This window comes from Poecilia mexicana, unplaced genomic scaffold (assembly GCF_051168715.1).
Source record: "Poecilia mexicana isolate PSO_F unplaced genomic scaffold, ASM5116871v1 scaffold_21, whole genome shotgun sequence".
In the NCBI taxonomy this organism is placed as follows: domain Eukaryota; kingdom Metazoa; phylum Chordata; class Actinopteri; order Cyprinodontiformes; family Poeciliidae; genus Poecilia; species Poecilia mexicana.
Window position 1 is genome coordinate 10,939,672 of NW_028263390.1, and position 23,625 is coordinate 10,963,296.

At 39.9% G+C, this 23,625-nt stretch overlaps 1 protein-coding gene and 1 long non-coding RNA gene across 2 annotated transcripts in view; one reads left to right on the top strand and one right to left on the bottom strand.

Annotated features, from left to right (window-relative positions):
* nbas (NBAS subunit of NRZ tethering complex) overlaps nucleotides 1–23,625 on the top strand; it is a 168,395-nt gene that overhangs the window by 35,617 nt on the left and 109,153 nt on the right. Inside the window, exons 20-26 of the mRNA XM_088001963.1 lie at nucleotides 1,114–1,218; nucleotides 1,392–1,528; nucleotides 5,825–5,911; nucleotides 6,777–6,930; nucleotides 19,267–19,452; nucleotides 21,085–21,258; nucleotides 21,504–21,637. Of these exons, the coding sequence (XP_087858089.1) occupies nucleotides 1,114–1,218; nucleotides 1,392–1,528; nucleotides 5,825–5,911; nucleotides 6,777–6,930; nucleotides 19,267–19,452; nucleotides 21,085–21,258; nucleotides 21,504–21,637 (977 nt within the window). The remainder of the gene's footprint in view (nucleotides 1–1,113; nucleotides 1,219–1,391; nucleotides 1,529–5,824; nucleotides 5,912–6,776; nucleotides 6,931–19,266; nucleotides 19,453–21,084; nucleotides 21,259–21,503; nucleotides 21,638–23,625) is intronic.
* Nucleotides 13,021–18,866, bottom strand: LOC148153037 (uncharacterized). The gene is made up of 2 exons (XR_015761802.1): nucleotides 16,658–18,866; nucleotides 13,021–16,607 (listed from the first exon to the last, which is right to left on the bottom strand). It is a non-coding gene; the product is annotated as an uncharacterized LOC148153037 (long non-coding RNA).

Genomic DNA, 23,625 nt, shown 5'->3' on the forward strand with positions numbered 1-23,625 from the left:
GCCTCCCTTATTTTCACTTGTGTTTATGTGGAACACAAACGACTTTAATGTTTTCTTAAACATTCTTTATGGCTTAGATGTTTTCCCACCAGCAAACTAATGCTTTTTGCTTTCATATCAAATCCCTACAACGCGCAGAGGATTTTCTCATCTATCCTGCATGGATACTTTCTCTTAACCCCACTAATCTCTTCAGAAATATAAAAACAGCTAAAGACGATATGGATGTGAGAGGATTTTTAAGTATATGAATGGAAGACTGAAGAAGTGGCAGATCCTTCGTGCTCTAACACATCATACATTACTGATAGACTGGCTATAGAAACACTTCAGCGCAACAGACACACGTCTGAAGTGGAGCTTGACTCTTGCAGCCAAGTGCTCGGGGGGGTGGGAGTGGATTTTTATATTCAGTTTGAAGGATGTTAACATGCACACCCTGCTCATCCACAATAAATCACAAATGAACAAGGCTTTGCTTTCCCCCCATGCAAGGGGAGATGAGATTTTCTTTGCCCTGCTGCATATTCAGCTCTGACAGGGTGACGTCCCTTACTTTACTCGGACATTGTCATGGTAACGGGAGGACTCGTCAGATGCCTTTCGCCCCAATCCATTTTCTCTGGCCATCTATGAATATGATATTAGGGTTTTCATCATCCCAACTCGGGCTGACTCTGTCTGAGTACGACCCATTCAAAGGCTATCCATCACACACACGCATTTTGACATGCTCTTCAACGCATACGCATATTCAAGCATGAAAGATGCTGCAGAGATTTTATACCCACAGATAAATCCCTCTAGCCAAAGGCCAGGACAACAAATGTTCCTTCCTGACATATGCACACATACACACACACACACACAAGTTCCTAAGATTTGCCCAAAGCAGCTCTAAGCTACAAAGTCAAATAGCATCTCTGTTGACTCTCCTTTACTGCATTTCTTCACATTCTCATCTGCTTCTTTCTCTGTCCCTCCCATCTTTAGTTTGGTTTGCAACACTTATTCTGGAAAGATAACCCTCCAGCTTCTCAAATTTGTTTTAGTGAACCTTTTTGTCAGTTTTTCATCTCTACTTCTCTCTGCTCCACCCTCCCTTTTTTTCAGGAGATACTTGGTGGGCCTCATGCAGCTGAACAGAAATATGATGCAGAGTTCTTTAAGAAGTTCCGGAGTCAAAATATTGTTCTGTCTGCAAGAAACTATGCAAGGGTAACATGAGCGTCTCATTTTCTTCAAAGTTTGTTCTCATGATGTCTTATTCTAGCTGCATTCATCACCTTAAACCCCCCCCCCAAAATTCTCTGAATTTTCAGTTTCATTTGAAATGAAACTAAAACTGAAGGGACTACTGTTGACGTTTTCTCATGTTTGTTTATTTGTAGGAGAGCAATGTTCAGGCTCTGAATATTCTGTTCACGTATCATGGAGAAGAACTCCTGCAGCACAGGCTGGCTATCCTCTACAACTTTCCAGAAACCACCTCTCCCCACGAATATGCCGTTCTGCTGCCCGAGGCCTGGTGAGACGTAAACAGAGGCGCACATACATCATGATACAAATGATTTAAAATACATGTCTGACATAAAAAGCCAAGAGCAAGATCATGACTTCTTTTAATGAAACACCCCTCAGGTTTTTGCCAGATATGATATGGGCATAAAGTGTTTTTTTTTGTTTGTTTGTTTGTTTGTTTTTTCACATATTTGTAGAAGTTTTATATATATATATATATATATATTTATTTTTTTTTATTTATTATTTTTTATTTATAATGGAAAAGTACCTTCAATTCTTTTTACAAATTGTAACAATAACTCATTCAGCATCAGGCTCATTTTCATAGTTGTTCCAAGTCTGCAGCAGTGACATGAGCTTGCTGCAAAAAGAGAATTTCTTTACTTATTGTAATTAATCTGGGGCATTAAAAATCTTGCTAGAGACTAAGTGTTTTATCAGGGCATATTTACGTATCTGCAGCTGGAAAATGGTAATCATTTACTTTAAAATTGTATCACTTTGCTTTAAAGTTTTTAAAAGTTTATTCCAAGAAGGAAAAAAATAAAACAGGTGGTTACACAATACCTTCTGTAACAACAACAAAAAAAGATTCCTCTGTTCTCTCTTTTTAATCTATTCTGTGGCCCGTAGGAGGTACTTTTATTAGCATTGTCTTTGGTTCGTATCATTAGTTTTATGAATGCTAACACTATTAGACTTGCTACTAAGTACCTTAAAATAATTTTTATTTCTTTTAATTATGTGACTCCTGTGTGCTTTAATAAGAAATCATGGTTACCTTAATTCTTATTGTCTATTTATCTTAAGTAGTGGGCTGTACAGATCAACTCTCAATAGACTTGTTTGCAGCTGTAATTTGCTCTGCTCGTTGGTTGGTCATTATTAAAACAACCTGGCCACATAATGGGCTATTTATTAGCATATTGTTTGCCGGACCCCTGCAGAACTGCCGGCTTTGCTAAGCACTTTTTTGAGTGTGTGGTTTCATATTAATTTGCCCCGCTACTTAAAATAACTCATTGCTTTACACTGCACTGAAACAAGTGTAAATCAAAGTAAAGCTAGAAATGGTAGCTTCTGTAAGGAAAACTCTATTCTATATTGCAGAAACAAGTTGACCAATAAAGGAAGCCAACTTTATTTTTAAAACTGTAAGCACAAGCCAAAGTGCTAAGGATAAAATGTGGAAGAATAAAAATATAAAACACAATAAAGTACACAAATTAAAATGCATACTTACGTTACAGAAAATACACGTCAGCAAATCGATACAATCCTAATAAAATTAACATTTCATATATGATCATAGTCAAAACCAAAAAGCTGATTCTTTAGACTACATTTAAAAACATCAGTTGAAGAGACCTGTCTATTTTATTATGGCAATGAGATGAAGACAGGGTGTGCAAGTGCAGTAACTCAGAGAGTTGGTGTGGGATAACTCCACATAAAGCTTTAAAAACAAATAAAAAAAATTAAAATTAACTCTAAAACTGACAGGCAGCCATTGTACAGAGAATAAAGCAGGAATAATATGCTCCCTTCTCAATGTACCATCTAAAAGCTGGGTGGCTGCATTTTGCACCAGTTGAAGACGTGACAAGGATGACTGGCTATCACCAAGGCACAGCCAATTACAATAATCCAACAAAATTGCAATAAAAGCATGGATTACTGTTTCCAAATCATCTTTTGACAGGATGGGTTTAATTTTGGCCAGTTGCCTCAGCGGCAGAAAGCCGGATTTCACCAATGCTCTCGCTTTACTGTCAAACCTAAAATCACTACCCATTTTAAAAGCCAAATTAGTGACACTAGGCTTTAAATGGTGCACCAGAGGACAGACAAATTTGTTAAAAAAGACATGCTTAACTGGATTAACAGGTGTAAAGTTTGCTTCAGTTTACAGACAAGAAATTAAAATTAAAAGCTTTCGTTCACTGAAAAGGAAGATTCTAAGAAGTCTCATTTACAGAATGCCACAACCCATGTAGGAGACATAGCAAACATGTTCAAGAAGAAGGTGTTCTGGTCATATTAGAACAAAAGTACACTTTTGATGCATAGCAATCATGTTTGGGGTGGATGCTCTGGGAAGATGGATGAAGCTACATGCGCAACTATCAAGGAATACAATCTGTTTGAGGCTGTAACAATGTTGATACTTAAGCAGACATTCACCTTCCAAGACATGAAATGGTTTAGATCAAAGCCTAATCATGTGTTAGAATGGTCCAGTCAAAGTTTAGGGCTAAATCTTGTTTAGAATCTGTGCCCCCCCAAAAAAGATGGACACGGATGCGCTCCATCCAGGCTGACTGAGCTTGAACTTTTTGCTACAAATAATGAGGAAAAATATCAGTCTATATGTGCAGAGCGTGGCACTTTAACTGCAGTAACATTTGGCATTACAACATATCGATGATGTATGCATGACAAACATTTTAGATATTTATAAACAAAAAACAATGTAAGATGAGTTTTTATCCTTTCACTTCAGAATTCTGAATTGCACTGTGTTGATCTGTCTCATAAAAACCATTTAAACTACATTGTAATGTGATGAAATTTGAATTCAAGCAAAATATAGACGATAGGCTAGTTGAATCAACGATTGCAATTGTCTGGTGTGTTTTCTCCCATGTCGGGATCGTCTGACCTTATTTTTATTATATAGGACATTTGTGCTTAAAGACCTTATGAGGCTGCTACAGTAAACAGTAATCAAACACATTTTTAACAAAGAAACATTTATATACATATATATAAACAAAGGAAAAGGTCTTCTGGAGTCATGACTTTTACTACGCAGGAGTAATTGTCCTTCTGGTTTCCATCTACACGCATGCCTAGTCACACGCACGCACACACACTCACAGTTCTGTGCAGCCTTTCTTTTTTTTTTATATTAGGCATGTCTTGAGTTTGTATGGAGGTCAGGCGGTTGTGGCTCTGCAGTGGGCATCCATCATGGAGCTGCCGCTGTGGGCCAGTTTTCTATTTCCCTCAGCTTGTGAGCACCAACTGCTGCTCCTTCAGCACTCACTCCCACACTGCAGCAGACGGAGCGCGCTCACACCATCTGTCTGGGGCTCACTCTATATACTGAAGTCTTGCTTCATTGAAACGAGGGGAGGGAGGGTGAATATAGTATTCTTCTGTAATATCGATCAGGTCTTTTGTGGGGACTTTGAGAAGCGTTGATGTCGAAAAACTTTACTTGTAGTTTGAAATTGTTTTCGCAGTAAACCCAAAGAGTTAAAAATGCCTTGCATCCTCGCCTCACCCCTTCCGCCCTGCTCCCCGGATGTGAAGTGGATCAGAGCTGTGGATTCAGAATGATTTATTCCTCTTATTGATATCTGAGCCTGCTCACCAATATTTACTCTGCTCGCTCGAACAGAGCTGTCGTTAATGAAGAAAAAAGACCAAGTAGTAAATAAAACAAAATGAATTTGCTCAAGTTTATTAAGTCCTTAATAAATGTAATGTTAGGTTTGGTCCCTTCTCCAAATTTGGATGAGTTTGCGCTGCAGTGTCGTTATAAATCTTTGACACAAATTTTTTCCCAAGTCAACATAAATCAGACCTGCTACTTTCTTTTCATGTATTTTTGTGATTGGATAGGATTTATAGCAGTGCTAATAAAACCGCTGCAGCACGTGTGCACTCGGCCTTTAACGGCACCGAAGATGATTTGTAGCTGCACTATCTCTTGGAGTTTACAGCCACAGTACATATTTTCTCTGTCCACAGAGGAGTAGATAACAGAAAGAAATGCACTTTTCTTCACCGTGGTAGTCTCTGTGCGTAGGCATTTTTATGCTTTTTGCATGGGAATTTCTTTTTTTTGGGACTCATCAGCTCCGGCGTGTAAGGTTAAAGAATCATTAATGCAATCCTACACCTTCTCTGACGAGTTGAAGTTGTTGTAGCTGCTATGATCCAATGTTTTGGCAGTATAGTTGACAGTTTCACATGTCTACTGAACCAAAAAACATATTTAACCAGTTGATTTAGACTGCATTAAAGTTGGCAGTTATTTTTTCCACTTGGGTCCCGGTTTGTTTTGGAAAGCCTTTCTACCTTAATACATGAACTCATGATTCATAAGCTGCATTTTTTATTTATTTATTTATTCAGGTTGTCAAAAACAGAAGAAACCTTTAAGGGTCCACACGCTTTTTCACAGCACTGCAGGTGCTATGTGGTTGTCCTGATAAGCTAGTTTGTTCAGTTATGTAATTTGAAATTTGCGTTTGTGGATGCTGTTCCCTAATCCTTTTTTCTGTTACAGTGCGGATGAAAGAGGGGAGTTGGCGTTGATCCCTTGGGAGGAGCAGAGACACAGAGAGATGGACTGGTGTGAGGCAGAGGAGTGCAGGTAAATACTTTACATTAACACTAACTGATTTTTAGTCTTTCACATTTAAGCATATTAAACTCCAACATTCAGACCATAGGGTTTACTGTGTAATTATATGATCTGCCCATATATTAACAAAAAGCCTCCCATCCACATTGCAAAATTGTGATAATTCCTGTTCCATAAAGGCCAGATGCTTGTGCTGGCATCATTATGTGAAACAAAACATGACATCCTATTATCCAAATGTTAAATAGAGCCATATCAGACTAATGCCGAGTCCTGTTGTGCTGCCAATTTGTGCCATTTGCTGTCTATTACGAGGGAGGCAGCTTCATTTACAATTTTACTTTTCAGGCACAGTTTTATTACTCCTTGGTGTAGAGAGGCAATGTAGATTATCGTCTATTTGGAAATCTGTCCTGGCGTTTCATTTTTGCTTAGGTAATAAAAATAACATGTTTTTATGCTGGTATTCTTTCCTCCAATAATGCTTTATCTTCATTCTTGAGATAAGGAGATACTTTACTTTTTTAGTATCGACTCTAAATGCTAATGTTTGACTTCTTTACCATGTCATGCACACTTACCTCATCAGTGTGTGAAATGTTAACAGCAGTGCTTTCATTTCTAAACTCAGCATGTTCCATAGTAGATGTGGGCAACATTACAAAAATGAACATGATAGGCAAAGCTCAAATGGATAAAACTAAACAACTTTCTGTGATACATTCAACCTTGCTGTTGTCTGCTGAGCTTTTGATTGGCCAGTCAAGTTAAAAAAAATAGTCTGATTCTTGTGAATACCCTTTTAGTGAGTAACGTATTTGACTGGAATTAGTGATTTACATTTAAATTAAAAACTCCCCTTTCAATGATCTAGAGCGGTTCTGGACCAAAGCTCGTTTGATGATGACGGTTTCCTATATGAGGATTCTCCAGAGTTGCAAAGATTTCGTACAGCCACACCGTCCATCGAGCTTCTATCCGACTGGTACCGGAGCAGAGCCCAGGACATCGACTCCACCTCCAGACAAGTATGAACACTGGAAAAAACAGCAGATCCCCAAATAACACTGTTGAGCACCATGATGGAGAGATGAATGATTTGGAATAGTGTACCTTACAGTGCTTGTGTATACTGAAGTATTCTAAGTGAAATGTGAGGCCATCTTGAAACAGAAATTGATTACTTAAGGTCATTGTTATGGCCCAAGGTTATACAACTGGGGTACAAAGGTATGTATTTTCTGTTTACTTTATGTTGTGCTCATATCTACATGCTTATTGCATATTTCCACATTTCATATTTGGCAGATGTAACATTTCGGCCTAATTGGCCCAAGTATAGCCGCCTCTTAGCGCTTTCTTTCATCTGTAGATGGAAACCAAAAACTCTTTTGTTCAAACAGACATCTACAGTAGTGAGTGTAAAACTCTTTGCCAAAAGGGCTTTTAGCTTTGAACCTCCAACAATTGAAGTATTTAATTTCCTGTTGCTCTCACTTTTCAGTTTGAAAACATTTTCTTGTCCCTTGTTGGGAATGAATTCAGCTCAGACCGCAGGTATTTTCTCCCATTAACGTAAAACATCTTGCGCACCCCGTTGATTACTCTTTTCAGGTTCCCTCTGCTTTATTGTGACTTACAGCAGGGCAGCAGCAGAAAGCAATTAATGGAAGCCTGGCTATTGGAAAAATAATTGCTGTTGCACACTACTTTTAGATAATTGAGGGCAGAAAAGTGTGATGAGCGTGGATTCATAATGCAGAAAAGACGTTGCCAACCTCCATCAGTCAAGGTCACTTTGATCCTGTCTGTGACAGCTATTATCATATTGGCCATATGGACTTTTAATGAAGAGAAACCAAAGCTTCTGTCATCTGCGCTCTGATGCCGGCGCTGTAAAATAGGACTTGATGGGACTTGTTTAGAGGAGTAATGGGATATAAACGCTGGAGCTGCCCACTGTCTCCACCCACACCATCTAAACTGCAACCCTGTCCCCTTTTCACCTCCTTCACAGTGATGGATCAAATATGTCAGAGCACTCTTTTTATCTTTGTGAAAGGACTAACTAGGCAGAAGTCATATTGTTCCCGTTCATTTCTCTATTTCATTCCTTTCCTTCAGCTCAAGGAGGATGGAGGAATAGAGATTTGGGGGTCCATTGCTCATTTTTTGTGAGACCTGGGGAATTGTTGCTTTCATCATGCACTAGAGAGAGGGAGACTTAGAGGGCCTGGACGAAAAAAAATCGTAGGCTTTGTTAATCTCAAGGAATCACACAAGCTTTCCCTTTCATTCTCTCCCTTGTTTCTTTTTAATTAGAACTCATCTCCTCTTGCTCCTTAACACGTTACTCCAGGAGTCTCTTGGGACTCGCCTCGCTCCTCTTCTGCGCCTTCACACTTTTTCTCACACGTGATGAAATGACATAGATCCTAAAAATTCAGGTATTTCAATTCCTTTGTAAAAGTATTCATACCATTTGAACTTTTCCAGATCCACCAGAACCCTTTGTTTCATAAAGGTTTCATGTCACATTGCGACACCAAATACTTTGTAGTTGTGAGGTGGAGCTAAAATAATGCATAATTCCTCCTTTTTTGTTCAAATAGAAGCCTAAAGTGTGACATGCATTTGTTTTTATGCACCAAAATAATTCTCATTAATCAATTTTATTTTAATTACAGAAGCAAGTCTTCTTGCCTCTCTTTCCTTTGTGGTATATTTCTACCAGTTTTGTATATCTACGAAAGACATAAAATCACAATATTATTCTTGAATATTACATTGATAATAGCTTCTGCAATCAGCAGTCATTTTTATCATTCATGCTTTTCTTTTCCATTAACACAATGAATGTACCACTCTACCTGACCATAGTTATCTTTGACTCTAACATCTAATTAAAATTTCGGTTGGAATTAGGTTTGCACTTTGATTGGTTCTATCTAATTGACCAAATTAGATAGAACCACTTATAGCTCTTGCTGGATATTTAGAGTTCTCCTGCTGAAAAATGATCTTTCATCTCATTCTTAGAGGAATATGAAAAGTTTACATGCTTTTGGAAGGCGATGCATTTTTCCCCCCATCATGATCTGGCTGCTGTTGATGCTTGGGAGAATGATTTAGTGTAGTGAAAGTGAGGCTTGATTAAATAGGAGCGACATCAGGGGAAGCTGGAGTGTTGTGAAGCAGTCATAGAGAGATGGCTACCGAGATGCTGAGGGAGGGGGGGAGGATTGACAACATGACTCATATAGAGGAACAAGCTTCAAAAGCATAACATGAGAGTGTAAAACAAGAAAGGGAAAAAAAAAAACGTAGATAAGTGCAGGGCCAATATAGCATTTCCCACTAGGTTAGCGCATTACAAACACAAAGTGAAGAGAGGCCAACACCGACAGATGCTTCGATAGGAAAAAAAGAAAGCAATCTCATGGAAAGAGCTCTGTGTGAAGAAAATTACCACTTATATGGGGTTGAAGAGGTGGAAAGAAATTATATTAAAAACAAGTGGTGGTTGCACTTGCAACAAAATGGCCCAAAATAAGGGGATGCCTTTTGAAAAACAGAAATGAGAAAGGGGGCTGCTGGTTTACAGGGAAAGCAGGGAGTTCAAAGAGAGGCCAGCTATAGTGACTGCTGAAGACTTCTATTAGAAAGTGGGAGGGGAAGAGAAGAAGACGAGTGGGTCAGAAATTGAGCAGAGTTGAAGAGAATATGAGAGACCCACGTCTGAAAGAAAAGATTGGAAAAGGATGAGAGAAAAAGGAGGCTTCAGTTGAGCTGGAGGATCATAGAGAACTTACAAAAGGGAGATAATGGAGAGAAAGACTGAAGATGCATGATTATACTTAATCAATAATAACAGAGGTGGAGATGGGGTCATAATTAAAATGTTAGATTTAGGCATGGGCTGATTGGGAGATGCTTATGATATGATGGAAGTACCATGTTGAATGAGAATTTTGGGAGAAATGCGTAAAATTATTCAATTATATATATTTTTTATTTAAAACCAAACAAAAACGATTTTTATTCAGATTTAATAATATATTAATTTTGTAGTTAAAGCTATACCATTAATTGCTCTGGCATTGACATTTTAACTAAGCAATACAGACACAGTTATGAGGAGCTTACTGTATCAAATATTTTTCATTTGGCCTTTATACTGTTTATAGACTTGCACTAATAAAGCTGTTATGATAAACTGCTTGATTAAATGGCTTGTTAGTTCTTGCTTTTTAAAGTGAATCCCATTGTAGTAGTGGTGATGTTGATGATGATAATAATAATAATAATAATAATAATAATAATAATAATTTAGTCAGATCATTTTTCTTTCAATAATGTATGCAGTAAGGGTTCACTTAAGTTAAAGAACTTAAATCTTTCACAAATCAATTTTTAAGATTGATCCTTTCATTTAGACCAGGGGTGGCCAAGTCCAGTCCTTGAGAGCCACCATCCTGCAAGTTTTAGAAGTATCCTTACTCCAACAGACCGGGATCAGCTCTACAAAGGCCTGATAACGAGCCATTCATTTGATTCAGGTGTGTTGAAGCAGGGATGCATCTGAAAGTTGCAGGATGGTGGCTCTCGAGGACTGGACTTGGCCACCCCTGATTTATACGTAACATTTGTTTACTAGCACTAAAAATGATTGATACTAAAACTTCTAGCCAAAGTGAAGGGTTGAGGATTCTCCTTGTTTGCATGTGGACATTTGGGATTTAGAGGTAAACATACGACAGCCTGCAGCAAATAAACGTCACGTTTATATGTTGCTGAATTACACTACGGCTCAGTAGTGTAATTCAGCTGGTTTGTGTGGATGAACACTTCTTAAATCCATCAGGTGTGGACAAGATTATGTTATTGAAACAAATATCTTTGCTGCGTTTTTTTAAAAACACTCGGCTATGTGTGCGCTGCGTCTTAGTTTAGTGAGAGAAAGTATTTCCAAATCAATAAGTTTGTCTTTCACCCAGCTGGCAGTCAGTGTGCAGCATTTACACTCCTTCCTACCAGAGAAGACTGCAGTCACTCTTTCACTGTGTCTAGTGTCTCATTAAAAGGAAATTTAAAAAAATCCATTTTAAACCTAGATGCTTATTTTGAAATCTCACCTGTCAACAATGAGATGGGGAAATCCCTCTCTGGAGGATCTGTTCACACATTTCGATCAATAACCCTCTCTCTCTTTCTGCATCCAGTCAGTCAAGCTGGTTGAGTTTCTCCTGATGCCTCTGTTTGTTTGCAAGAATGTACATTCAGCAAGGAAATATATGAAATTACTTGTTCAGTAGAAATATGCTGAAATAAGCAGTAGGCTGTAGCATGCGAGTGTGCTTATGTCCGTGTGTAAGACGCTTGGCCAAAGAGGCTCTGCTTTAAAGGAATGGAGAAAGCAATCATCACCCAGAGGCCCAGTGGCATCTGCTATTGATTGGCCGACATCCACAGGTAGGTGCGCATTGATTGGTCGGGCATGCTGCCAGTGTATAGGTGGTCCAATATTGATCGGTTGCTCTTCTGGATGGAATTCTATTGATCTGAGTAGCAGGAAGCCCAAATCGTCTGCTTTATTGTGGAACGAATAATGATTGGATATTAGCAAAGACTGATGGGTTTTATTTGGCCTAGGATTGGCTGGGATACCGTTGCTTTTTCTGTATCCTACTTCAGTAACCTCAGGAGTGTCTTTTTATTGACCTGTCACATTGCTACCTACACCCTCTACATTCACTATAGTCAGTGTCCAATTGTGACCGACATTGTGCAGAGACACAAAACTGCATTTGAAAATGCATTGTCGTACAGCGACTGCACTAATGAATGAATTCCAAAGAAAGAAATGCAGCACAGCAAATCTCACAGCTTTGTCTTTTTTGCTGGAACATTGAATATTTTGTATATAATAAAACAAGTTTTATTTTCAGGTAAAGATAACTCGAGTAAATCAAAAATGCAATATACAAACACACTGTCCTAACCAATTTGTCTCTTTGGAAAATAGGCGATTTCCCCTTAGTACAGATTGTGCCATAACTGGTTTGTGTTTTTTATATCAGCAAGGGTATTGGTTTTGTTGGTACATTAACATTTACTATAAATGAAAAGAGTGAGCCCTGCAGTGCTTTAGATGTTGGTTCTTTTTTGTTGTTTGTAGTTCTGTTTATGGTTCTTCCTTATTCTAGAGGTCTGGAAATGATCAGGCCTGGGTGTGATGAGAGAAATTGCACTAGAAACGGGGTTAATCACAGCTCATTTACACTTTGTGCATGTCTCCATTTGTATTCCTTCTCCCGCAAATTATTACCTTGTCAAAGACACAATCTGCTGCATTTATCTGCAAGTACTTTTTGAGCATGTTAGTCACGTCTGCATATCTAGAGAATATTTTTTTTTGCCTGTTCTTATTTGCAAAATAGCTCAGGTTCTGCTAGAATGGATATTAGTTTTTCCTCCACATTTCATGATTTGGATGGAGACTTTCTTTCAGCAGTTGTTTCAGTTTCTTTTTTGACACTGGGTTGAACTGCGCTCTTTAAAATCTTCTAAGCTTTATATCCTAACTCTATTTTAAACGTCTTTACAACTTCATCCATAATCTGTTGTTGTTGCACAGCACCCCCCCCCCTTCTCTCTCTCTACTTCCTCTTCTGAGAGGAGGGAGATGTTGCTCCCAGCTCTCCGTCTAACGGGTGAATTGAGTTTCCTAAATCTGCCGGGATTTACCCTACCCAGAACTGAAGTAAACTCTGTTTAAGCTGGGTGCGAGAAAGACTAGCCTGGTTTCTAACGACCTCCATCCAGATGTCCCACCCTTTTTCACTCTGTGAATTAGCCAGATAAAGCAGCCCAGAATCAGCTAGTTTCACAGAGCACACCTGTTAACGGTCGCTCTTTCTCTTATTACAACTTGCACTTGTTATTGAACCAGGTTGGTTTTAGTGACTCGGGCAAGTCCCAAGGGTGTTGTTTTAGTTTTGGCTAAAAGCAACCTATAAAACATTTTCCACCTTCTCCTCCCAGAATCAAACTTCATAGCTATTTTACAACCATCAAAGAACTTTAAGGTGACTCATTAACTGAATGTCCACAACATCTTTTAGATTTTCTTAATGCTAATTATTTTATTAGTAAGGCAGTTTTGCAAGGGTCAGTACAGCTTAAATCAGTAGCAGAAATAATCAAATAAGTAAAATCAATAATCTAGCCTATCTTTCCCTAATGCTGACACTGTGAACTAAAAAAGAAAAACTTTGAGAGAGACGGATGGTGTTTGGCATTTTGAACCCCAGAACTGGCCTGATGATGAAAAAGGTGTTGCAGCAGCAGGAGGCTCCCAGTACAGGAAGAGTACTGAGTCAGAGCGGCAGATCCCGGGCCTCAGGGTGACTTCCTCATGCTCGTAGCGGCCCTCTCCTTCTTGTCTTGCAGCTCTGTAGCTCCTTTCTCTTCGTCTCACGATCTTTCTGGTCTCTCGAGATGTAGAAGGGCTGGTCTCACGGAAGGAACACACCAGTTCTTCCTCTTTGCCTTTGTTCTTTGTCTTTATCTTCATCTTTGCCTTGGTCTTTGTCTTTGGCTTTGTCTTTGGGGTCTCGAACCCTGCTGAGAAAAGTGCAATTTGAAGCCACATGTTGCGGGGCTAACAGGTTGGTCCCCATATGCAGAACAGTCTTCGGTTCTGTGGCCCCGGCTCTTCTTCAGCTGCAGAGTTCTTTGTCCATCTCGATCTTGGCTCGAAGCTGCCTGAAGGATCCAACCAAAGATTCCTCTTTTGCACTCACCTTATATAGGGTTTATCCACCCTTTTGGTGCATTTGCATTGGCTAGCTTTGTTGCTGTGCCTGTTTCATTGGCTGACTGCTTGGACCGATAATCTCATATCCATCACCATCTTTGGACATGACCTGATGTCTGTTCTAATGTCCCCGAGTTGCTCAACAGCCCTCTTGTGTCTAACCTTCTCTTAGGTACGTTTAAAGTTTAGCAATAAGGCCTTAAGACACCTCCGCTCTCCCATCAGTTCCTCTTTCCACCTGACCTTTCACCTACCATCTACCTCCAACACAACATCAGTGACCTTTAGTTACAGTTACACATTTTACACCATTTCAAGTTCAATGTCAAAATCACATTTATAACCTTTTAGTTTCTCTGATTTAGCATTCACTTATAATATTATAATAACCATTACTTATTAGTTACTCTTATTATAATCATGATGTGAGTTATTACAGACATTTCTGAAAAGAAACCAAGAATAATTCATTATTCTAATCATTTGACACCATGTTACAGTTACTTGTTTCACCTTTAAGTACTTCCATAAGTGTAAGAGTAAGTGTTAAATATTCTTATAATCAAACCAACATCAACCAATATTAATTATTAGCTTAATTATAAGTTATCATTATTAATTCAAGTATTTTACTCTGGGTTTTATCCAATTACTCAAAACGTCTAGTTTTTATTCCTTAAACCTTTAGTGCTCAAAATGAGCAGTCTGAACTATTTTTAATCACTGCAGGCTGGAAACTTCCTCTTTTTCCAGGAAACCTGCTTTTCCTGTTTCATAACTTTCCTTCTGTCAGACTATGATTTTTTATGATTATATAGAAAAAAGTAGAATTAAAGCAGGACACAATAACAACACACACAACCAGATTAATTTTATTACCGTCTGACTCTACTGTTGGGTCTTGATGTCACCTGTGTAAAGTTTTAAAGATAACTTTATTTATTGTTATTATTAAACTAAAATCTCCAGCATGGGGAAGTGGGCTGAGCTCGACTTTTCTCGACACCCCCTCCTCGAGGTCGGACCTTTCACATGCTGGGAACCCAACACCCTCCTGCAGGTCTGCGTCGTCATCCTCTGGAAAGAGAAGATGGTCCTCTGGGATGTGAAGATGCAGATCCTCTGTTGTCACCAAGGCCTCAGCAGCCGATGTGAAGATGAAGATTCTCAAAACTCCACTGCTCTTTGACACCCCCTCCTCGGAGTTTTGATGCCTCCCAGGAAGTGACGAGTGTCGAAGAGAACCCAGGTCGCTCTGATCCTCAGCTGGATGAACTGTCGGTTCTTCAGGATGTGGAATATCCTTAGGGACAGGTTGATGGGCTGACGGGCTGAGGCAGAAACCTCCAAAAAAAAAAAAAAATCTGGAAGTTCAGCAGAACAAAGCAAAAAGCATAAGCAGCATGACGCTTTATCCACAATCGTAATCCTTTTCCGTCGCTGGAGGTCATTAAGGGGTACTGGAGTTGTCGAGGCATCAGAAGTTGTTCAGGTCCTGGGAGGAAACTGTTGACCCTTCCCCTTCCAGGTGTTCAATGCTTTGTTGCAGGATGATCTTGGTGGTTGTCTATGATGCCACTCCTTCCTCACGACTTCAGTCCCTTTTCCATTTTAATCCATCCGTTTGTGACAGGAGTTCTTCTTTAGCATAATCCAATTTCTTCAGGGCCCTCCCAGTCAAAGCCTTGAAGTTGTTCTTTGAATGGCAATCATCCTGTAATAGTGGAAAATCTGACACAGGATGGCATGTTGCTTGATTCTTGCAATGTTCTGGTTCGCTTTAGCTATGAACTGGCTTGAGCACTGACCTTGTGGACCCCTTTCCTCATTAATAGTACTGTTTTGCAGTGCAGTACTTGCTTCACACAATCCATTCCATTGAATTTCAGCTTGATCACCATTGTTGCAGGGTGATCTTGAGCTTTAATCCAAACTTTCTGCCCTGTTTTCAATGACACTGCAAACCGCAACTTCCCCTTTCCCTCTCTGGGCCAAAAGGAGAAGCGCCTCCGCCCTCCTGCTTTCCGTGACGTGAACGGAGTTTCTCTGCAGGGGAAGACCTACTCTTCTACAGCTGTCACTGTTACATCATGTCCATCAGCACCAAGAGGTACTCCTGACCTCTCTTTTCTGTTATCCATGGGGTCTGCTACATCCATGCAGACTGAAGCCCTGGGTAATGTGCTCTTTGATGAACAACCCTTCCATCCGCTGCCCTCGGCGACCTGCGTTGTATTTTCCACACACTTCACAGTCCCTCAGCACGCGTTGGACTTGTTTCAGTGGGATCCAAAGTTCATGCTCTTCCAGCTCCTTACGGGTGGATCGCACGCCTGCATGTCCTAGGGCCCCATGCACGCTCCGCACGACCTCGTCCCCGTACTCTTCTGGGACCTCCCTTCCTCTGGGAGAACTGTCCCACTTCTCGATTCCAACAAAGACAACCTTCCTTTGATTCACTCGAGTCCATGTCTCAAATCCCTCTCCATACAGAATCACTCTCACTGGGGCTGACTGGAACAGGGATTTAGACAGGGATCAATCTTCATCTTCTCTCCTGCTTTTCTTTGTGTTCGAGTTGCCTTTCCCCCAAAGCCTCTCTTTAGCCTTCAAGCAGGGATGGGTTTAGGCTATTGGCTACTGGCTCCTCGTCCGGATATTCGAATCTATCCTCAGCAGAAGCTCTCCCTCACCTGCATGCCATACAGTTACTGCGAGGGTTGTGACTGACAGCCGGATCAGTCACCACTAACTCTATTCCTTAAGAGCTAGCCTCCAAGTGAGCTATTCAGATACTCGCCTCTCTGTTTTTACTGACTTGGTTAACGTAGGTCCTTCCTACTCAATTGAAATGGGCCCACCTCTTCTCAAGGGGCGGTGCCCCACCTCTTCTCAAGGGGCGGTGCCCCACCTCTTCTCAAGGGGCGTGGCCCCACGTTGGGCGCCACCTTGTTGTTGCACAGCACCCCCCCCCCCCTTCTCTCTCTCTACTTCCTCTTCTGAGAGGAGGGAGATGTTGCTCCCAGCTCTCCGTCTAACGGGTGAATTGAGTTTCCTAAATCTGCCGGGATTTACCCTACCCAGAACTGAAGTAAACTCTGTTTAAGCTGGGTGCGAGAAAGACTAGCCTGGTTTCTAACGACCTCCATCCAGATGTCCCACCCTTTTTCACTCTGTGAATTAGCCAGATAAAGCAGCCCAGAATCAGCTAGTTTCACAGAGCACACCTGTTAACGGTCGCTCTTTCTCTTATTACAACTTGCACTTGTTATTGAACCAGGTTGGTTTTAGTGACTCGGGCAAGTCCCAAGGGTGTTGTTTTAGTTTTGGCTAAAAGCAACCTATAAAACATTTTCCACCTTCTCCTCCCAGAATCAAACTTCATAGCTATTTTACAACCATCAAAGAACTTTAAGGTGACTCATTAACTGAATGTCCACAACATCTTTTAGATTTTCTTAATGCTAATTATTTTATTAGTAAGGCAGTTTTGCAAGGGTCAGTACAGCTTAAATCAGTAGCAGAAATAATCAAATAAGTAAAATCAATAATCTAGCCTATCTTTCCCTAATGCTGACACTGTGAACTAAAAAAGAAAAACTTTGAGAGAGACGGATGGTGTTTGGCATTTTGAACCCCAGAACTGGCCTGATGATGAAAAAGGTGTTGCAGCAGCAGGAGGCTCCCAGTACAGGAAGAGTACTGAGTCAGAGCGGCAGATCCCGGGCCTCAGGGTGACTTCCTCATGCTCGTAGCGGCCCTCTCCTTCTTGTCTTGCAGCTCTGTAGCTCCTTTCTCTTCGTCTCACGATCTTTCTGGTCTCTCGAGATGTAGAAGGGCTGGTCTCACGGAAGGAACACACCAGTTCTTCCTCTTTGCCTTTGTTCTTTGTCTTTATCTTCATCTTTGCCTTGGTCTTTGTCTTTGGCTTTGTCTTTGGGGTCTCGAACCCTGCTGAGAAAAGTGCAATTTGAAGCCACATGTTGCGGGGCTAACAGGTTGGTCCCCATATGCAGAACAGTCTTCGGTTCTGTGGCCCCGGCTCTTCTTCAGCTGCAGAGTTCTTTGTCCATCTCGATCTTGGCTCGAAGCTGCCTGAAGGATCCAACCAAAGATTCCTCTTTTGCACTCACCTTATATAGGGTTTATCCACCCTTTTGGTGCATTTGCATTGGCTAGCTTTGTTGCTGTGCCTGTTTCATTGGCTGACTGCTTGGACCGATAATCTCATATCCATCACCATCTTTGGACATGACCTGATGTCTGTTCTAATGTCCCCGAGTTGCTCAACAGCCCTCTTGTGTCTAACCTTCTCTTAGGTACGTTTAAAGTTTAGCAATAAGGCCTTAAGACACCTCCGCTCTCCCATCAGTTCCTCTTTCCACCTGACCTTTCACCTACCATCTACCTCCAACACAACATCAGTGACCTTTAGTTACAGTTACACATTTTACACCATTTCAAGTTCAATGTCAAAATCACATTTATAACCTTTTAGTTTCTCTGATTTAGCATTCACTTATAATATTATAATAACCATTACTTATTAGTTACTCTTATTATAATCATGATGTGAGTTATTACAGACATTTCTGAAAAGAAACCAAGAATAATTCATTATTCTAATCATTTGACACCATGTTACAGTTACTTGTTTCACCTTTAAGTACTTCCATAAGTGTAAGAGTAAGTGTTAAATATTCTTATAATCAAACCAACATCAACCAATATTAATTATTAGCTTAATTATAAGTTATCATTATTAATTCAAGTATTTTACTCTGGGTTTTATCCAATTACTCAAAACGTCTAGTTTTTATTCCTTAAACCTTTAGTGCTCAAAATGAGCAGTCTGAACTATTTTTAATCACTGCAGGCTGGAAACTTCCTCTTTTTCCAGGAAACCTGCTTTTCCTGTTTCATAACTTTCCTTCTGTCAGACTATGATTTTTTATGATTATATAGAAAAAAGTAGAATTAAAGCAGGACACAATAACAACACACACAACCAGATTAATTTTATTACCGTCTGACTCTACTGTTGGGTCTTGATGTCACCTGTGTAAAGTTTTAAAGATAACTTTATTTATTGTTATTATTAAACTAAAATCTCCAGCATGGGGAAGTGGGCTGAGCTCGACTTTTCTCGACACTGTCTACTGTGTTGCCATTTCTTTATGATGCTGCTGGTGCGCCAACGTTCTCTGAGGCCTTCACAGAGCAGCTGGAACATTACGGAGATTAAGTTATTCACAAGTGCACTGTATTTACTAATGAGGAAACTTCTGAAAGGAATTGCTTGCTCTGGATGTTATTGAAGGGTATCAGAATGACGAATACATATTAATATTACACTTTCTGCTATGCCTTTGAGCAGACAGTTTTGACTCTAATCCTAAAAACTAATTTTGGAGGACTGTTTTATTTTTATACTAATTCCTAATCTACAAATAAATTAAAATGTTTAATTTCATGCTTTTCTCACCATGTGAATTCATTTTACTTTTGCTCTTTCCTCTCCATTTTCATTTCTTGTCCCTGTCAGGTGGACTGCTCCTTGTCACTGGTACGCCTGGGGAAGGAGCGGGAGATCCCGGGGCTGGAGCTCCTGGCTGATGACTTGGTCACCATGGAAACGCTGGTGTATGAGGCGTCATGTGAACTCAGCCTGACACTTAAAGATTTGCAGCAGCTCAGCGACATTGACAAACTGCGCCTGCTTATGAAAAACGTGAGTGACATTTTTTCATGGTGGGGGCTCTTTTTTTTATAATATACTTTAATGTGAAAAGTAGGACTGAATTTATCTTTTTCTTGCGATGAGCCTTGATTCAAAACGGGTACTCTCGTTTTGGTTGCGCTAAATCATCCTAGGAGATGATTTAGCTCCTGTTCTTATAGCTGACATGAAAGCGTAATATGTTATGCAGTTCAAAATGAGAACAAAAACCTATTCGATGTTAATAAACTTCTAAAATCATCTAAATTAGACTTCATTGTTCACAATGGAAAAAGAAAAAGTTTCTGACTTTGAAAATATATTTAATGACGGCCACAAATTCCTGAAATCCCTGACATTTAACGATACAAACTTGCTTTCCAACCGCAGCAAGAGAGCTATGAAAGCTATTCTATTGCAAGTACTACAGTTACAAGTCCCCTTGGAGTACATGATATGAGCTGTCCTGTAAATTGTAGCTAATAACTGCCAGCTTTAGCCTGTAAGGACCATTGGCAATGGGATCTGCCACACAGGCAGGCAGCCAGCAAATGTTGTTGACTGCACTAATACATGCTGTTTGACTGGAACTCCCTTTGGGCTCTCATCGGATATACGAGTGTGTGTGTGTGTGTGTTTGTAACTGTTTACCAAACTGGCTAGATTACATCTCCCTCTCTGCTGGTGTCTGATGTCTTTCTTTTCAGAGACACATCACAGCGAAGCAAAACGTGCGTGGGTGTGTTAGCTTGCGATTGTGATCTAATTTTGTTTTTGAATCTCATTTTTTTTCTGCGAATACGTTCTCATCGGTACATTGGGAGTCAGGGTTGTCGCAAGGTGAGGGCAAGGCTCTCTGAAGAGCTTAGCATCTACGTTTGCACACCTGCACTACCCACATGCTGCAGCAATTACAGTTTAAGTTCAGGTTTAATTGCACGCCTATGTTTTATGTAAATGCTCTTTGAAGTGCTCCACTATGTCCAGAAAAGTAAAACTACGGAAATCATGAAATAGATGCATGCAAACCAGTGTACATTCTTTTCCATCACACAATCTTAAACGTCTTATTTGTTGTAAATATTTCACCGACATGAAAAGGATCAGAGACATCCAACTGATGTCTTACAGGGTTACTACACAGAAGGGGAAAAATATGGGACTTGATCACAGCTTATTTTTAGGTTTCATTATTTTATAAAGTTTGGAAAAACATCTGTCTGTTCATCCATCTATCAGCTTGTCTGTCTTCCAACTATCCGACCATCAATTAATCTGTCAAGTCATCAGTTTGTCCGTTTGACCATATATTCATCTGTATGTCCATCCTTTTATCTATCCATCCATGCATTCAACCTTCAGTCTATCTGTCCATGCATCCAATCATCCATTCATAAAGCCGTCTCTTTGTCCCTCTATCTCTCTTTCTGTCACATTTGTTCATGCGGTATTGTGTAATATTGGACCCTGATCATAAAGAACCATCATCGATGACTGACGATATAAAAAAAAAATTAGACATGTTGTGCATCAGCAAATCTTACTTTTTTATGTTTAACTTATGTATATTTTTGTCCCATTATAATATTAAGGAAAACCAATGAATAAAATCTTCTTCTTCTGTCTGTTTCTTTTCGTTTACAGTCGAATCCTGAGCGCTACGCGAAAGATGCCTTCCAGTGGATGGTGCCATTCTTGCACCGCTGTGAGGGACACTGCGAAGGCGCTGCCAAGTCTCTGCTTGCAAACTACCTGGTCAGCCTGGGCCAGCAAGACCTCACTCTGCCTCTCATCATTTTCCAGTACTCTAAGCCTGTCGTAAGTATCTCAAAACTCGCACACATGCTGCGGTTGGTTTATGCCAGACACGATGTTTTTGGTCGCGTTATAAATGATAAACCATAAGCCACTGGCATGGGCAGGCTTCTTGTGTTTCATAGAAGGTACAAATCATGCACATATATGCTATAAAGAAAGACGATGGGTAGACTGTCGCTTTAGCTTTAAGGTAAATTAATGATGGATGCACATCGACATGCAGACTCCTTTGTCATCTTCTTCAGTGCCATCAGAAGATTGTTGGAGACCCAGACCAGCTGATGGAGGTAGCCCTGGAGTGCATCTACAGCTGCGAGAGAGACGACCAGCTCAGCCTCTGTTACGACATTCTGGAGTGTCTTCCCCAAAGGGGCTATGGGTCAGACAAACACACATCACCATACACCGATACTCAAAGTCAGCTGGTCAGATATTTACTGCTCTGAAAATGACAGCATCGTCCTTCATCTTGATTTTGTTAGCCGTGGTTTCAGGATGCTAAAGAAGTCGATCACTGCCTTGTCCACGAAAATACAATAATCCCAATTCCCACACCATCTCTCCTTTCATTCCAACCTCCCAGCTCTCCTTGGACCTATAAATAAACCCAAGTACCCCCTCTCTGTTTCTGTTTCTCCTCCCTTTGAGCCTATATTTTCCTCCTCCTTCCCGCTTACAGGTCCAACTTGCACTCCAAAGAGCCATCAGTCAACCCTGCTACAGTTCGAATATTATTTCCTACCCTTTCCCATTGCTCAGTCTGTACGCCTCTTCAGTTGCGCATTTTATTGCATATGACACGAGGGCCGGCCTGGCGAGTTTCCCATGAGACTGTGTGGGTTTGCAGCACATTTAAAAGTGACTGAGTGGTCTTAAGAGAGAAAATCATTGATAAAGTGGACATGTGGACTCCTTGAATAGCTGAAATCAAATGAAATTGTTCAAAAAAATCAGCCTTGATTGTAGAAATAAATTACCATTGTGACAGTACTCAGGCGGCTGCATGACGGGAACCTGAACTTTCAACAGTTGCACATTTTGCTCTTTTCATCTGTCTCACTTTAGCTCCACTGTGGCACTCCATGCTGGGAGTTTATGCTTTTCTATTGCACACTCGCCACAGGGAATAACTGCACTGAAACAAGAGACACTAGAATTGGTTTGGAGCAGGGGTCTCTTTTAATCAGTGTTTAATATTGTGATAATCTGACCAAATTTATTGCATTTATTTTTATGAAAAGTGACTGCTTTGGCTAGAGGGTTTGTTTTGGTGTTGTCCTATGCATGAGTGTAATATTTGGAAAAATCATTTGGAGAGTTTTGTCAGATTTGCTACAAATATCCACTTTGACCTGTTGATGAATAACAATTATTTGATATATTGCCTCACAAAGATTGTTACACCCCTTTAAACTGTCTCACATTATGATACATTACAGCTATAAACTTTCATGTTGTTTTTTTTATTAGGTTTTTATTTGATAGTTTTAACTCAGCAGAGCTGAATACAGGTTCTCTGCATTTGTATTCTTTGTTAACCCTTAAAACAATAATAATTGACCCACTTCTTCATAATTATACACTACCTTGTCTTGGTCTGTCACATAAAATGCCAATAAAATATATTGAAGCTTTAGAAAACATGATAAGCAGTTTAAAAGAAATTAATCATTTTAATAATTTTAACATTGCAAATGTTAAAATTATAGTTTGCTGTCACATCAGTTATTGAGTCTCTTACAGCAATGATAACTCGCATAATAACAATGGTGTTAAAATTTGCATTTTTAAATCAAATCCATCCATAGAAAACTCGGACCACAAATGGTAAGTATCACCATCAACTCAGACCAAGAGCACTGGGTGAAATTTTGAAGCTCAAACTTTACCAGGATAAGGTCACATGATCAGTTGTCAGTCTAAATATGATTCACTATGCCAATTTCCTGTATAAACTCCTCCTGAAACACAGATCGTAGCACCATCCTACTGGCATTGCCACATGTTTGTCACCAATCAGCCAAGATGCCTGACTTTGAACCACACTTGGCACAGTTCAAATTCTTACCCGTATATGAAAAAAAAAAGCTAAAAAAGCCTTCGTCTGCTTTAGTTTTTCCTCTGTTATGTTTAACTATTCAGAAAGATTAGTGGTTAGGTGACAAAAGAAGAAGATGCTGTAAAGCGGAGCAGCTTTTAAGCGTTTACAGCAATTATATTTTGAGACATTAATGTTTTATATTACTTCAGCTATACTGGAATTTGACCAGGTATGGAATAAATATTGAGCAGAAATGTTTTGTTATAGTGTTGCTATACAGTTCTTTTAATTCATTGTATAGTACTTTTATAGTGGAGAAAATGGCT